At 43.1% G+C, this 17,252-nt stretch overlaps 1 protein-coding gene across 1 annotated transcript in view; it reads left to right on the plus strand.

Annotated features, from left to right (window-relative positions):
• lrmp (lymphoid-restricted membrane protein) overlaps positions 1 to 17,252 on the plus strand; it is a 164,442-nt gene that overhangs the window by 62,844 nt on the left and 84,346 nt on the right. Inside the window, exon 15 of the mRNA XM_060843072.1 lies at positions 3,853 to 3,954. Within this exon, the coding sequence (XP_060699055.1) occupies positions 3,853 to 3,954 (102 nt within the window). The remainder of the gene's footprint in view (positions 1 to 3,852; positions 3,955 to 17,252) is intronic.

A 17,252-nucleotide genomic window follows, 5' to 3' on the forward strand; every position in this document is an offset into this window, starting at 1 on the left:
TATGCTTATGACTCAATATAGAGCGGCGATCCAACTGCAACTTCCTTCTGCCTTCACATAGCATCTTGTGGATGTTCCACAATGCCACCTTGAAGGAACTTTTAGACCGTCTTTGTGACCTATTTATCACAAACTGGAAAACTTCCACCCAGAGCGTTGAGAACAATTTAGAGCAATTAAATTTGAGTCCGATAATGCTGCTGTCATATTCATATAGCACAGAAACAGACCCTTTGGTCCAACCAGTCCATACCAAACCATAATCCCAAATTAAACTAGTCCCGTCTACCCTGTCCTGGCCCGTATCCCTCCAATCTTTCCTATTTACTTAGATAAATATTGTAACTGCGCCCATCCACCCCTTCCTCGGGAAGTTCATTCCACACCTGAACCTTTGTGTTTTTAAAAAAAACTTTGCCCCCAATGTCTTTTTAAAAATCTCTCTCCTCTCACCTTAAAAATGTACCCCCTAGTATTGAAATCTTCCATCTTAGGGAATGTCCTAACCTTAGTAGGACAAAGGGAGTCACCCTGTCAAGATCACTGTCCATAATCCCCTGAAATAAGGGCATTCTTCCAGGAAAGAGAAATGAGGCCTGTATTATTGGAGAGCTGAGAGAATTGAGCTATTTGCCCATCAGTGGGAGTCTGGTAAGTCTGTGTAAGTGTACCAGCAAACAGTAAGCCTACGGACCTGGGAAACATTTTAACCTGGAGCAACAAGGGACCTCTTGTGTTACCAAGAGGAGGTGAAGCTGATGGTGTTTGACAGGGCTGCTATGCATTAAAGAGGAAACATTTGCACGTTTGGCTTTCTGTTTGCATTTCTGGTATTGGCTGAACACGAGAAGCAGGCTAGCACACACGGTACGCTAACACTCTTCACCCTAATGCAAAAACCATCACATCAACCTGTTTATGAACTTACATTGTTATATGTCCTGGGGTAGTAGATGTTTGTTGTTTACATGAATGATTTAGTTGTGAATGCAGGATGGTTGAGAAGTAATTTTGCAAAAAATGGCCTTGAACCAGAATAGGATACAGAGGGGCTGATCAATAGCAAATGGAATTCAATTCAGATAAATGAGTTTATGCATGTTAGCAGAGCAAATAAGGCAAGGGAATACATGATGGCTGGTAGGATCTTGGGAAGCACAGAGGATCAAAGGCACCTCAGTGTGAATGTATACAGGTCCCTGAAGCCATCAGCACAGGTGGATTAAGGAGTTAAGAAGGCACTAACCTTTCTTAGAGTCAAGAGTGTGGTGCTGGAAAAGCACAGCCGGTCAGGCAGCATCCGAGGAGCAGGAGAATCAATGTTTCGGGCATGAGCCTGATGAAGTGCTAATGCCTGAAATGTCGATTCTCCTGCTCCTCGGATGCTGCCTGACTTGCTGTGCTTTTCCAGCACCACACTCTCGACTCTGATCTCCAGCATCTGCAGTCCTCACTTTCTCCTGCTTACCTTTTTATTAGCCAGGCATAGAATTTAAGAGCAGGGAGGTTACGTTGGAAATGTGCAAGATGTTGGTTAGGTGACAGCTGGAATCTACTTTATAGGAGGAGTGTGATAGTACTGGAAAGGGTGTGCAGTAGATTTACCAGGAAGAAACTTTCCCGCTTGATAGAGGGCTCAATGGGTGGGAGCAGGGGCATAGATTTAAGGAAAGGAACAGAAGGTTTAGAGGAGTAGAGGAACACCTGTAAGGAATGTCTGTAAGTCTGGTCAAGGTAGAAACCCTCAATACTTTTAAGAAGTATTTAGATGGACACTTGTGATGCCAGGGCATGTGATACTGTGGGTCAGTTGCTGGAAAATGGGATGAGAATGGTGAGGTTGTTTTTGACCAGCATGGTCCAAAGGGCTATTTTTCTATGCTGTTAGTTTGCTATGTTAAAGGCACAATTATCAGCAAGTTGTTGGCAAGGTAAGTTATGGATGAATGTTTTTATATACCTTCTGTCGTAAGGTGTTTGTGGGATCAACGCCCAAGGAGTTAAACAACTTTGTGCTGTGCTTGGAATGTAATGCATCTGTGAGTGTACGGCAAAGATGCTGCCTTGGCTAAATGAACTGATAATGATTTCTCAAACACACTCATCCACATCTTTGCTTTGTTGATACAATAGGTGTTTGTTAGATGATATCGTGAATGTAGTTGAATTATGGGAAAAGTTGAGGAGGCCAGATAACCATCGTATCAGATTGATTGATTTGATTTGGAATGATAGAGAAGAATCTAGTCATTTTGCCTGACCCCATGTTATTCTGATATCACTTTCATATATTGTTCATGCACTATGTTTTAGTGGCTGTTTGCACGAGATGTAGGGAGTGGATAAAGATGGAGCTGGAAAAAAGCACAGCATAAGAAAAGGGGAGTTGACGTTTTAGGTCCGAACCTTTTCATTTCAGATTGGGGGAGGGGAAGGAGGCTGAGAAATAAAGAGAGGAGAAAATAGTGGGGCTGGGAGAAATGTGGCACCTGCTGCCCTTGTCTAGGGTGAGGGGTTCTGCATTTGGATGGTACTGTTGAGGGAGCACTTGTGAATTACTGGAGTGGTGTTGTGTAAATGGTACACACTGTTGCCACTGAATGGCACTGGAGAGAGTGAATGTTGGAAGGTAGTGGATGGAGGGCTCCTTTGAATGGAACTGCACTCATCCAAGTACAGAGTATTCAGCCAGAGGACTGTTTTGGAGTGTCAAGTGGTGAACTACTCACCATAGAATTCCCAGCCTCTGATCTGCTCTTGTAGCCAGTGTATTTATATGGCTGACCCAGTTTACTTTCTGGGTAATGAAATATAACCCCATACATAGGGTCAGATGCATTGCACTTTTCCATTCCAGTACAACTAGAAGAAAGTGGCAATCAGAAAGCCTATGAGGAAGAACACCTCATCTTCTGCCTTTTGTGTTTACAACCATATGGCCTAAATATAGAATTCACCCGTTTTCAAATCTCCTCACCACCACCCCACTTCCCGCCTCATCCCAGGCCCAGCCCAGCCTCTTCCGCACCCCCCCCCCCCCCCATCTTGTTAATCTGACCTAACCTGTCCATCTTCCTTTCCACCCATCTGCTCCACTCTTCCCACTGACCAGTTATAGCCACCTCCTACTTGCATCCACATTTCACCATCCCACTCGCCACTTGGCACTCCAATCCAGTCCACTATATACAAAGCATAAGTCAGGAGCACGGCTGAATACTCTGTACTTGGATGAGTGCAGTTCCATTCAATGGGGATGTCCATCCACTACCTTCCAACATTCACACTCTGCAGTGCCATGCAGTGGCAACAGCGCTTACCGTTTACAAGATACCACTACAGTAATTCACAAGTGTTCCCTCGACAGTACCATCCAAATCCAGAACCTCACCCTAGATAAGGGTAGCCAAGCCACACAGCATCCTGCCCTGAAATGACATCGTTGTCACTTCACATTTGCTGGGCCAAATGGAACCCTTTTTTTTTCTGAGTAGTTGACTGATATCACGTGGACTGCAGCAGTTCAAGAAAACATGTCTGGGGAAATTGGGGATGAGTAATAAATGCTGGCTCAGTCGGTGACACCCACATTCCACAGTGAACAAAGATGTTAATGCATGTGTCCATAATCTCATTAAATGATCAAAATAAATTGATTTTTTTTTGTTCTAATCATTTGTAGCTTCATGTAAATGTTCTTCTCGAAAATCATCTGCCCCTAATTATTTGTGTTTTAATTAGATAAAGTAAAAGTGAACGTAATGCAAGATTTTTTTGACCACCAAAGGCAAGTGAAATCCTTCCCTTTTCACTAGCTGTTTCTTTAAATATTTAAATTTCAACTACTTGCAGACAAAGGAGCTGTCTGGAGAAATTGAGACGCTGGTGACGTGGTTGAAACAAATAGGTGAACTGAAAATAAACTGTGAAGATCTGAATGAAGCTAAGCTTGAGGTAAGTCTTGCTATCTATTCAGGTCTCCTCTTGCAAATGATGTTTTCAGCCCTTGAAGTGGTGGGTACCGTTACGTACTTGTGGTCTGTTTTTACACATGCCTCTGATCATGTGGAAAATTGCTGTATTCTAATCATTGGACAGAGTCTTTTAATCAACAACCCTTTGAAATTGATTTGTGATTGAATGTTTGTTTTAACAGCTTCACTAAAGTTTGGAAACAGACTATTCGGTCCGTCAAGTCCACACTGACCCTCTGAAGACTATCCCACCCAGAACCAGTCCCAACCCTGCATTTCCCAAGGCCAACCCACCTAGCCTGACATCCCCAGACATTATGGGCAATTTGGCATGGCCAATCCACCTAACCTGCACATCTTTTGGATTGTGGGAGGAAACCGGAGCAGCCGGAGGAAACTCTCTCAGACTCAGGGATAATGTGCAAAGTCTAGACAGACAGTCGCCTGAGGCTGGAATTGAACCTGAGAGGTAGCAGTGCTAACCACTGAGTCACCACATTGCCCCAATGTTTCAATGGGGCTGTCAAATTTTTATTTTTGAAGTTCTCATATGACTTTTGTAAAAAGTCCTGGACTAAGTTAACATGAAATGTGCTCTCAATTCAGATTTGCACTGGTTACCTTATTGACACTTTGCTCAGAGGTTCTGAAACACTGCAGTTCTGATTTTTTTTTTGCAAGACAAATATTTATCACCTTTTGAGTGTTGGCAACAGTTGCACCAAATGACAGAAACTGAAGGCTTTTCCAGTAAACATTAAAAGTTTAGCATCTTCCAAAGAATCTCACTAAGCAGGCGGTGATGTTTGTAAGGGGAAAGAGATGAGTGGCTAAAAATTTAAAAGACTTTAATAGTTAATGCAATATCATCTACACACCGGTTGGCTATACTGCTCCTCAATATTACCATCATCATAGTTATACAGCACGGAAACAGACCCTTTGGTCCAACTAATCCATACCGGTCAAATATCCTAAATTAATCCAGTCTTATTCGCCAGTATTTGGCCCATATCTCTTTAAGACCTTCCTATTCATCCAAGTATCCAAATGCCTTTTAAATGTTGGAATTGTACCAGCCTCCACCTCTTCCCCTGGCAGCTCATTCCATACATGCACCACTCTGTGTGAAAACATTGCCCCTTCCATCCCTTGTATATCTTCCCCCTCTCACCCTAAACCTATGCCCTCTAGTTTGGGCTTCCTCACTCTAGGGAAAAGACCTGAGCTGTTCACCAACAGTAGTAGTTTGGAGTATGGTAAGATATGTCAAATGAAGGATCCGCAGTCACTTCAGATCATATTTGACTGTCTCCACACTGTGTGGGGCAAAAATCTTTCTAGGAAGATAATCCCATATGTGTAAGCAGACTTCCTGATCCAACTTATTACCCTACACATGCACACACAGGGCATTCTCTGCTAGTGTCTTTGCCCGCCTGAAATCTGTTGCCTCTTGTCCTCTGTAGTTGTCCATGAAACAGTGTCAGCGCAGGTGTCTCATTTACAAGTGCATTTGGGTAAATTTTACATTGTCAAATGTCCATCATTTGCAGCCTGTGGTTAGCCGATGTTTTGAAGTAACTATAAATATAACCTGATTGCAGAAGTGTTCCTCCCACTCACACATTGCGTTTGAAGTTGGATTGTAATTGAGTGTATGGTACAGGCAGGCGGAGGTGGGTTTGGAATCCCCCCCTCCCCCTAAAGTATGCCTTTGATTCTCTTGCCATTAGAAACTTGTGGGCGGGTTCGATGAACCAACGGGGTCCTTAAACTGATAAAAGATGAGAAGTAGATACAGCAAAGTTACTTCCTCCTGAACCAGCACAGCAGGGCAGAACTTTAAAATTAGAGCGAGATCATTCAAGAGTGAATTTAGGAAGTGTGGTTTCATTTAAGAGGGTATAGCAATTCTCTCCCAAAAATGGTAATACATGCTGAGACCAAATTAAATTTTCAAAACTGAGATCAATAGGTTTTTGTTCAGTAATGATGCCAAGTGATATGGATCAAAGACCAGGAAATATAGTTGAAATATAAATATGGCATGATCTGTCTTAACGTATATTGCAATAAGCTTCAGGGAGGAGAGGACTAAATGGCCTATTCCTGCTTCTGTAATGTATTGTAAACAGAATGTATGTTTCCTGCCTATTATCAGTATGTTCTGTTGTGGAAGCAGTTATTTTAGTAAAGAAGAGAGATTGGACAGACTGGGTTTGTTTTTCCTTGGAGCAGAGGAGTCTGAGAGGAGACATGATTGAGATAGATAACATTCTGACAGGCACAGAGAGGAAAGAACTTTTCCCGTTAATGGAGGGAACGATGACCAAAGGCATAGATTGAAGGTAGATTGGAGGACTCTCCCTCTTTATGGGCATTTAAACGGGCATTGGATAGGCATATGGAGGATCGTGGGCTAGTGTAGGTTAGGTGGGCTTGGATCAGCGCAATATCAAGGACTGATGGGCCTGTACTGCGCTGTATTGTTCTATGTAAGGGCCAGGAGGTTGAGAGGGGACATGAAAAAATTTTTTTTGCGCTGAGAAAGTGGTGGGTAACTAGAACTCGCTCACTGTAAGGATGGTAGCGACAGAAATCCTTGTCACATTTAACACAGAATACAGAACATTACAGCGCAATACAGGCCCTTCGGCCCTCAATGGTTTCACAGATCGGTGCAACAATCTGAAGCCCATCTAACCTACACTATTCCATTATCATCCATATGTTTATACAATGACCATTACTTAACTGAGTAAAGGACCTACTTTTGACATCTGTCCTATATCTATCACCCCTCAATTTAAATCTATGTCCTCTCATGCTAGCCATCACCATCGGAAGAAAAAGGCTCTCGTTGTCCACCCTAGCTAATCCTCATCATCTCGTATGTCTCTATTCAGACCCTTCTCGCTAATGAAAAATGCCTCAAGTCCCTCAGCCTTTCCTCTTACCACCATCACTCCATACCAGGCAGCATCCTGGTAAATCTCCTTTGCACTTTTTCCAAAGCTTCCGCATCCTTCCGATAATGTGGCAACCAGAACTGTACACAATACTCCAAGTCCAGCCACACCAGAGTTTTGTACAGCTGCAAAATGACCTCAATCCCTCTACCAATAAAAGCTAACACACCATACACCTCCTTAACAACACTATCAAACTGGGTGGCAACTTTCAGGGATCTATGGACAGGGACACCGAGATCTCTCTCTCCTCATCCACACTACCAAGAATCTTACCATTAGCACATTACTCTGTATTCCTGTTACTCCTTACAAAGTGAAACACTTCACACTTTTTTTCACATTAAACTCCATTTGCCACCTCTCAGCCTAGCTCTGCAGCTTATCTATGCTCCTCTGTAACCTGCAACATCCTTCTGCACCACCCATAACTCCACCGACCTTAGTGAGATCCACAAATCCTTCGACACCCTCATCCCAGTCATTTATAAAATAGACAAACAGCAGTGAGCTCAAAACAGATCCTTGCAGTACACCACCAGTAACTGAACTCCAGGTTGAGCATTTCCCAACAACCACCATTCTGTCTTCTGTCAGCTCACCAATTTCTGATCCAAACCACTAAATCACCCTCAATCCCATGCCTCCATATTTTCTGCAAGAGCCTACTGTGGGGAACCTTATCAAACGCTGTGCTGAAATCCATATACACCACATCAACCACTTTACCCTCATTCACTTATTTGGTCACCTTCTCAAAGAACTCAATAAGTTGTGAAAGGCACGACCTACCTTTCACAAAACCGCGTTGACTATCCCTACTCAACTTATTCCTTTCTAGATGATTATAAATCCTATCTCTTACAATCCTTTCCAACACTTTACGCACAACAGAAGTAAGGCTCACCGGTCTGTAATTATGACGGTTATCTCTACTTAACTCGACCAAGGACACAACATTTGCTATCTTCCAGTGTTCTGGCACTATTCCTGTAGACAATGATGACCTAAAGATCAAACTCCTCCCTGGCTTCCCAGAGAATCCTAGGATAAATCCCATCAGGCCCAGGGGACTCCACACAGGCATTTGCCTGAGGCGGGAATTGAACCTGGGTATCTGGCACTATGAGGCAGCAGTGCTAACCACTGTGCTGCCCATAGGGCTTTCTTTGATACTACCTGCCAAAGACTTCTCATGTATGTTTAGGCAGAGTAGGGCATTCAATGACCTTTAATATTTAGATGTGCACTTGTGATGACATGGCTTACGAGGCTAAGGGCGCATTATCTGGGCTGACACCAATTGTTAACGTTAACCTGAGAATGTAACTTGAAAAATGCTTTGTGATTTACATATGAAAGAAATGAAACTATCACGGTCATTCTAACAGATAAGAGACTTAACAAACTATCCAGGTATTTTTCAATGTATATCACACTGTAAACTTTTGCTATAAATTCTGTCTTACAATTGTGTCCTCCACAACCACCTGATGAAGGAGCAGTGCTCTGAAAGCTAGTGCTTCCAATTAAACCTGTTGAACTATAGCCTAGTGGTGTTTAATTTTTTGATGCTTTGAGGCTAAGGGCCAAGTGCTGGAAAATGGGATTAGAATCATGGGGAAAGTGTTTTTTTTTTGGCATAGATTCAATGGGTAGAATGTCCTTTCTTTATGACTCTGTTTTCTTCTCCTCTGTATCACAAGTAAATGTTTCCAGCAGCAAGCTTTTGAGAGATTTGAAATAGTTTAGATTAGATTAGATTAGACTTAGTGTGGAAACAGGCCCTTCGGCCCAACAAGTCCACACCGACCCGCCGAAGCGCAACCCACCCATACCACTACATTTACCCCATTACCTAACACTACGGGCAATTTAGCATGGCCAATTCACCTGACCCGCACATCTTTGGACTGTGGGAGGAAACCGGAGCACCTGGAGGAAACCCACGCAGACACGGGGAGAACGTGCAAACTCCAAACAGTCAGTCGCCTGAGTCGGGAATTGAACCCGGGTCTCAGGCGCTGTGAGGCAGCAGTGCTAACCACTGTGCCATCGTGCCGCCCAAAGTTATTTATTCTCACACCCTTACCAGAATTAAATGTGACTTCTCTCGCTCATGCCCACACACTTGTGATTTGTTGCAGGTAAAGATTATAAATTATCAGCAGTCTTTGGTTTATGATCTCTTGTCTCCTGCAAGCCCAGTCTGGTTTGTTGATCTAAGATGCCATCTTAAAGTCTAATCAAGGCTCTTGTAAGTTGGTAGGTTGTCGTTGGACTGTGATGTACCTTGTAATTTGAAGGGGTTGGTTTTCAGATAAGATTTTAAATGGAGTTGGTTATTGTTCTGGCTACCTGATATAATGTAGCTTGTTTCCAAATTGGATTCAGACTGAGCTGTTACATTTGTGCCTTTTGGTGGAGCTGCCTGCAACATTTTTAGCACTTTTTTTCCTGATGGTGTGTATGTCAATTCCAGTAGCTCAGTTCTTGTTGAACATGTTCTCCTAGTTTGGAGTGAAGAAGCCATTCGCAATACAGTAGAAAGTTAATGGAGTCCACACGCTTCCCTTCTGTGGTAAATTAGTTTGCACGGTTTCCAAGTGTCCAAAATTAAACCAGCTGCAAGTTCTTCAATCGGTTTATGTTGGTCCATCATTTAAGGAACATGGGAGCAACATATTCAGTTTATTGAGCCCATCTTGCCATGATCGGATTGACAACAATCTCATTGGATCTGTTCTGCCATTCAATGAGCTGAATGGTCTACTACTTCCATGACTTATGGTCTTAGACTGCACCTCCTCAACAAAGCCATGGGGTATGATTTCCCTGCATCAACCCAATTGATTCCTGGTAAGAAACTTGTAAGTTTCAACATCTCCTGGTTTTCTAGCTCTAGAGGATATAGATCCATGCAGCTTCCTCAATCTTTCCCCAAAGATTAGCCCATCATTCCAGGAATCAGTCTGGACATCTACGGTGCTCCAGATGTGCGCATACCAATGCTCGGTATAATTACAGAAAGATGACTTAACTCCTGCACTAAATCATAATGTGATAAAAGTTGACATACCATCTGCCTCCCTAATTGCTCAACACAGTCCAAATTAACAAGAATACCTTGGGTCCTTTTGGACATGAATGATTCCTAATCTCTCATCAAGTTTCTGTTATTGACCAATTTGGTGATATTTTATTTGGCTTTTGGATTCAAATCATTGATAAGACTGTGAATGGCTGGTCCTAACCAGTAATCCTTGTACTACCTCTCCAGTCACATCCTGCCATCTAAAGAATTTATTTTGGACTGTTATTTGCCTGTTAAACAATTGTTGTCACTACATTGCCCTCTATCCCATGAATGCAAATTTGGCTTACTAAACTGTGTAGGACCTTTATTAAAAACTTTCTGAAAATCAAAATACATCACATCCACCGGTTCCTCCTTATCAAATCCACATTGACCCTGCCTGACCTTACCTATATTTTCGAATTGTGCAGTTACATGAACAAATGGGCTTCCAAATCCCAACTGAGTTTGGAAGGCACTTATCTGAAAGAGAGCCCCTGCTGATCCATTCTGCTATATTCTACTTTTGGTTTTAAGATTCTGTAGAGAAAGCGTTTTGAAAATATTTTCTGTTCCTTTTCTGAGCTTTCCAACAGACGTGAATTTGGAGTCTTGTTCCTCTGATTGTTCAGTTAATAGAATAATCAAACAATCCACTGCACAAACTCTCTTTATGTCCTGGTTAATCCTGAGGTGAGCTGTTATTCTATTCTTATGTTTCTACTTTTAGTTAAATATTCACTTTTCAGATTTTTTTCTGACTGGAATATAACTTGTGCTGTCGCAGTTTCTGTTTTAGTAAAGGTGCAGGCACATTATGGGGTAGAATTAATCTCCTGAGAAACAGTTCTGTTAAATTGCAACCCCTCAACCCCTAGTTATCAGAACAAATGTCTTTCTGCAGAGCGTCTTTGTCGGTACGAAGTCCGTTCTATTGGATCTGGATCCAGTGAAGCCAAAGGGACAAACAGCACAGTTCCTTGGGTGCTTCGCTTCAGGTTTCATTCACTGAGTCTCACGTACCCCACTCCCCACTCCCCCAGCTTTGGACGGGGTGCCAAACTGCCTCATGCAGTTGCTAACCTTACAGTATAGGTGAACTGAGAACAGGCAGTAAAAAAGCTTGCATTTATATAGCGGCTTTCACATCCTATGGCTGTAAAGCACATCTATGATAGTGCTTTTCGAATTGTAGCCATTGTTCAGTCATGTTTCCCGACATTACTGTTGACACGTGCCACGATTCCACTAACAATGTTGATGTCATAGCTGTACAGGGGCCCTTCAGCTTATCAAGTATGTGCCATGCTATCTGCATTATTCCTACTGTCTAGCACTTAGGCTTGAACCTTATGACATTTCAAGTGCTTTTTCAAAGAGGTTGAGGCTTTCTGCCTTCCAGATTCCGACCACTGCCTCCCTCATTATTGAGCCTTTTGAATAAGAGGAACAGTTGCTTCCTGTCCACTTGGTTCATGCCCCTTGTTAAAAGATTATGAGCAGATCATTGATTTTGGGTTTTTATTTTGAAATGATATCGACAGCAAGGTAAATGTCAGCCTGGGATAAGGAGCTGGAACACCCCTGCCCTTCCAAGGGGATGGGCTAACTCAATAGTGCCCTTGAGTTAGAATGCCACCTAAAATGGCAACTTTGTCGTACTCATGGCCTGAGAATTGGTCTTGAACCATGACTCTGGGGCCTGAACGTTGTCAACATGCTGCTGTGTAGGTTGTGTGTGTGGTGATCCATTGTTCACATGGCAAACACATTGTCCCCTCTTAATTTTGGGCTGAATTCATTCCTAACTGCGAGGGTGCGCATGGACTCTTCTAGTGTCAGTCTTGTCTTTTATTGTTGAGAGCTCTGGTCTGAGCAGAGATCCCTCAAACCTTCCAGCAGGATTGGGAATTGGGGACTGGGGGTGGGTTTAGGGTTTGTGCATAAGGAGCAACTATGAGGTGAGGGGGAAAAAAACAAGATTTTCCCACCCAGTGAATAGTCCAGGTCTGGAGTGCACTGCCTAGAAATGTGGTGGAGAAAGTGAGAACTGCAGAAGCTGGAAATCAGCTGAAAAATGTGTTGCTGGAAAAGCGCAGCAGGTCAGGCAGCATCCAAGGAACAGGGGAATCGACCTTTCACCCGAAACGTCAATTCTCCTGCTCCTTTGCTGCTAGAAATGTGGTAGAATCAGGTTCAACTGAGACATTCAAGAGAACAATGGGTGATTATTTAAATAGGAATATTAAGCAAGGGGAGGCGGGAGTGGGCGGAAGGACTTGAGAATGGCACCAAGTCAAAATACTTGTGCACTCAATGGGCTGAATGGCCTTCTTCTGAACCAAACAATTCTGCGACCTTAGGCCGCCTTTTTGGTCTTGTTGACATTGATCCTTTTCCTGACCCCTACCACTTAACTTCTTCCTGCCAGCTGTAACCATCCCCAATCACCTATACTTTCCCTTTAGTTACTGGCCAATCCTTTTCACTGACAAGAAAAGTCTGCCCCACAATCTTAACTTGAGGCTTGGCCTAAAATGGTTCCATCGAAAACTTTAGTCACCTTTCCACAGAAGGACATCCCAGATGCTGCGCAGACGAGCCGGCCAAGGTTACAGGAGGAGACCGTGGTTGTGTGGTAATGTCAATGAGCTGTTAATCCAGAACCCCAGATTAATTAGATTACTTACAGTGTGGAAACAGGCCCTTCGGCCCAACAAGTCCACACCGACCCGCCGAAGCGCAACCCACCCATACCCCTACACTTACCCCTTACCTAACACTATGGGCAATTTACCATGGCCAATTCACCTGACCCGCACACCTTTGGACTGTGGGAGGAAACCGGAGCACCCGGAGGAAACCCACGCAGACACGGGGAGAGCGTGCATACTCCACACAGTCAGTCGCCTGAGTCGGGAATTGAACCCGGGTCTCTGGTGCTGTGAGGCAACAGTGCTAACCACTGTGCCACCGTGCCGCCCTAATGTTGTCGGGCTCACTGGTTCGAATCTCAGCATGGCAGGTGGTGATAAAAAAAGTTTGAAACAATGAAAAGCTGACCTAATGGAACTGTCAATTGTTGTAAGAAAAAATCAATGCTATCCTTTCTAAGGAAGAAAATCTGCAATCCTTGTGGTCTAGCCTACGTGTGACTCCAGATGTACCCAAATAGTTGACTCGTAACTTGCCTCTGGGTAAAATGAGGGGTAGGCAATAAATGTTGGCCTAGTCAGTAAAGCCCCCATCTCATGAACCAATTTAAAAAGTCCGGAGTAGTATTAAGAACATGACACTATCACTTTTTGTCACTGCGAACGGGGAACGATCCGGAAGTATGAGCTAATTGGTTATCCTGAGGAATGTGCACACTCAAGGGATTGAAATTCTATGTATTATTCTCTGAAAAGGAAGGGGCTGGGAAATCGGAATACAATTTAATTGTTTGATTCCCGACTCCTTGCCAATGCCTCACTCAGCGAAGAATAAAAGATATGATAGTTTGGTGCCAGGCTCCAAGCAAGGAGTTGTGTTTCTCTTTACTTTACTTTAACCATTTCATTTTTTTTTTGTGAACCGAGTTCACTTCACCCAAGCAATTTTTCTGCAAATCTACAAACTGAAGAAATAATGTCTCCTGCTTGGCGATCAGTAATAAAGTTGGACCATGCTCTAACCATGGGTGGTGAGAAGAGTGGGAAGTATTTATCTAACTTTTCCCATAGTTGCAGATACTAAACGATGTCTAACTTTTTCTTACTGGTCAATCCTGATCACCTGATGAGAAAGTGATGGCAACCATCTGATGAAGGAGCGGCGCTCCGAAAGCTAGTGCCTCCAAATAAGGACTATAACCTGGTTTTGTGAGATTTTTAACTTTGTCCACCCCAGTCCAACATCGGCTCCCCCAAGTCAATTCTAGCAGTCAACTGCCAAAACTTGAAGCGTCGTGTCAGACTCAAAACGTTAACTGTTTTTCGCTCTCTCTCTCTCTCTGCATATGTGACCAGACCCACTGAGTTTCTCCAGTGCTTTCAGCTTTTATTTCTGATTTCCGGTAACCGCAGTATTTTATTTTAGCTATCAGAGTTTCCTTCGTGTGAAGCCATTTTTAATTATTGCTTTTTGCTACAATGACTGACTGTTGTGCTGCTTTCATTAACAGTCTAATAAGGAAGTTAATGTTTGTTTCAGGGGAAGTAACCAGCGTGGCTTCTTATTATCAGCATCTGACCGAAATGAAATGCATTTCTTAACACATTTTAGTTGCCCTATTTAATGCATCACTTTTTATTCCTAATAAGTATGTCAAGCGCATGTAGTTTTGCTGTAGCTACAGTTTCTCTTGCTTTCCTGCTTAGTCCCCTTTTATTAGTCAGCGGTTAGAAACGCTGAGTAAAAGTGAAACTAATTATTTATCATTAACTTTTTCTGACCTCCGTTTCTCAATCTCCTCTCTTTTTGGGTGTTTTTCTTTTGTGGCCGTGGCATTCTCTGCCAAAGAAAGCAGTTGATGCCATTAAGGGGCTGGGAGATCAGCATTCAATTTAATCATTCAACTCAAGGCTTTAACGAGTTAGATATGGTCACTTAAGGCTAAACGGATCAAAGGGTATGGGGAGAAAGTGGGAACGGGGACTGAGTTAGATGATCAGCCATGATCATATTGAATGACTGAGCAGGTTTGAAGGACTGAATGGCCCACCCTTCTTATTTTCTATGTTTTGTGGCCTTGGGCTAAATAGCAGAGTGAGTATCTTTAGGTCTATGCTTGAGGCTGTATGTAAAACTCACCAAAGATTCATGCAATGATTGCATGAGTTTTGTACTTCTGGTTTGATTGCGGAATGTGTGGCACTGGAAAAGCACAGCCGGTCAGCCAGCATCCAAGGGGCAGGAGAGTCAACGTTTCTGCATGAGCTCTTCATTAGGAATGTGTCTGCAGTCCTCACTTTTTTTTTCTCCCTGAGGAATGTTACTATCAAACTGGCTTACTCACGCTTCATACTTAATGTTTGTGTTTTCAAGATGAGCTGAGCTGGGCTGGGTTGGGTTGTGGAGTGAGGATGTGTTTGGAGCCCAGTCCGTCAGGAATTCGTTACCTAGTCCTATTGGAGGTACAGGCTGACCAGCACCCTCCTGGCAACTGAATCTACAAGGGTGTAACTAGATGTCCCTCTTGTGTAAATTAGCAACTAAAAGATCATAACAATTGTGCTCTCCTGCAGGGGGAGGCAGGTCAGATTCAATCCAGCCATTTTATAACCTCATCTACTTCCTGTTCTGACCAAGCTCTGATTAAAAACAGTGCTGGAGAAACTCGGGAGGTCTGGCAGATTTGTGGCAGGAGGAACAGCGTTAATGTTTCGAGACCAATGAACTGCTGTTCTGAACTCTGTCTCTCTCTCTCTCGCCACAGATGCTGAGTTTCTCCAGTTCTTGTTAATTTTATCTTTGATCACCAACATCTGAAGTATTTGGCTTTCATCTTAATTATTTGTTGGGATTTCCTGGTTTTTAACTTGGAACTCAAAGGTTAAGTCCAGCGAGAGATAAAAGATGAACAAAAAGGTGCTGTTATCTGGAATATTTTTCTGCGTCTTTTAGTTCTTTACACATTTCTTTTCGAACCTTTCTCCTGGCTAGTTTCAATTACTTCAGGTGATTAGGATAGAAGAGAGCAATTAGAGAAAGGAAAATGAAGCCATTTTTAAAAAATCTAGAGATCAATTTTGGCTTTGCACTGGATTCAAAAATACGACATATGATTTGTTAACATCTCTCTGCCCTAAGGGAGATGGTGGGTATCCGCAAGAGATTCACCACATGTTTATTATCATTGCTATTAGGCAGGAACTGTGGAGCATAAATTGGGAAAAGATATTCTCTGGGAAATGCACAATAAAAATGTGTGGAGGTTGTTTAGGGAGCATTTGCTGCAAGTGCTGAATATGTTTATCTCACTGAAACAAGGATGGGATGGTAGAGTGAAGAAAAAATTATTTAATGTTGAGGAAGTAAGGATTAGACAGGGCTCTAGAAGATTACAAGGCAGCCAGGGAGGAACTGAAGAATGGACTTAGGAGAGCTGGAAGGGGGCATGAAAAATCTTTAGCAAGCAGAATTAAGGGAAACCCCAAGGAGTTCCTCACTTCTGAGAGGAACAGGAGGATGGCCAGCGTGAGGATCGGGCCAATCGGGGAATAGTGGAGGGAACTTGTGTCTGGAGTCGGAGAGGGAAGGCAAGTCCTTAATGAACACTTTGTTTCAGTATTCACTACTGAAGGGGACTTTGTCATTTGTGAGGACAGCGTGAAATGGGCTGATATGCTCAAACAGCTCGATGTTAAGAAGGAGAACGTGCTGAAAATCTTAAAAAGCAGAAATCACCTGGGACAGATGGGATATACCCAAGGTTACTATGGGAAGCGAGGGAAGGGATTGCTGTACCTTTGGCGATAATTATTGGACAAGATTCTGAGAGGCAGGATTTATGATTTATTTGGAGAAGCATAGTTTGATTAGAGATTGTCAGTATGGCTTTGTGAGGGACAAGTCATGTCTCACAAACCTGACTGAATTCTTTGAGGATGTGACAAAACCTATTGATGAAGGTCGAGCAGTGGATGTGGTGTACATGGATTTTAGCAAGGTATTTGATAAGGTTCCCCATAGTAGGCTCATTCAGAAAGTAAGGAAGCATGGGATACTAGGAAAATTGGCTGTCTGGATATAGAATTGGCTGTCCCATAGATGACAGAGAATGTTAATTGATGGAAAGTATTCAACTTGGAGCTTGGTGACCAGTGGTGTTTCGTAGGGGTCTGTCATGGGATGTCAGCTATTTGATTTTTATCAATGGCTTGGATGAGGAAGTGGAAGGGTGGGTTTGTAAGTTTGTCGATGACATGAAAGTTGGTGGAGTTGCGGATAGTGTGGAGGGCTGTTGTATGTTGCAACGGGACATTGACAGGATGCAGAGCTGGACTGAGAAGTAGTAGATGGAGTTCAACCTGGAAAAGTGTGAAGTAATTCGTTTTGGAAGGCCGATTTTGAATGCAGATTACAGGGTTAAAGCCCAGATTCTTGGCAGAGTGGAGGAATGGAAGGATCTTTGGGTCCCCATCCATAGATCCCTCAAAGTTGCCACTCAAGTTCACAGCATTAAGAAGGCATATGGTGTATTGGCTTTTATTAGCTGGGGGATTGAGTTTAAGCCACGAGGTTTTG

The sequence above is a fragment of the Hemiscyllium ocellatum genome, chromosome 23, assembly GCF_020745735.1.
Source record: "Hemiscyllium ocellatum isolate sHemOce1 chromosome 23, sHemOce1.pat.X.cur, whole genome shotgun sequence".
Classification (NCBI taxonomy): domain Eukaryota; kingdom Metazoa; phylum Chordata; class Chondrichthyes; order Orectolobiformes; family Hemiscylliidae; genus Hemiscyllium; species Hemiscyllium ocellatum.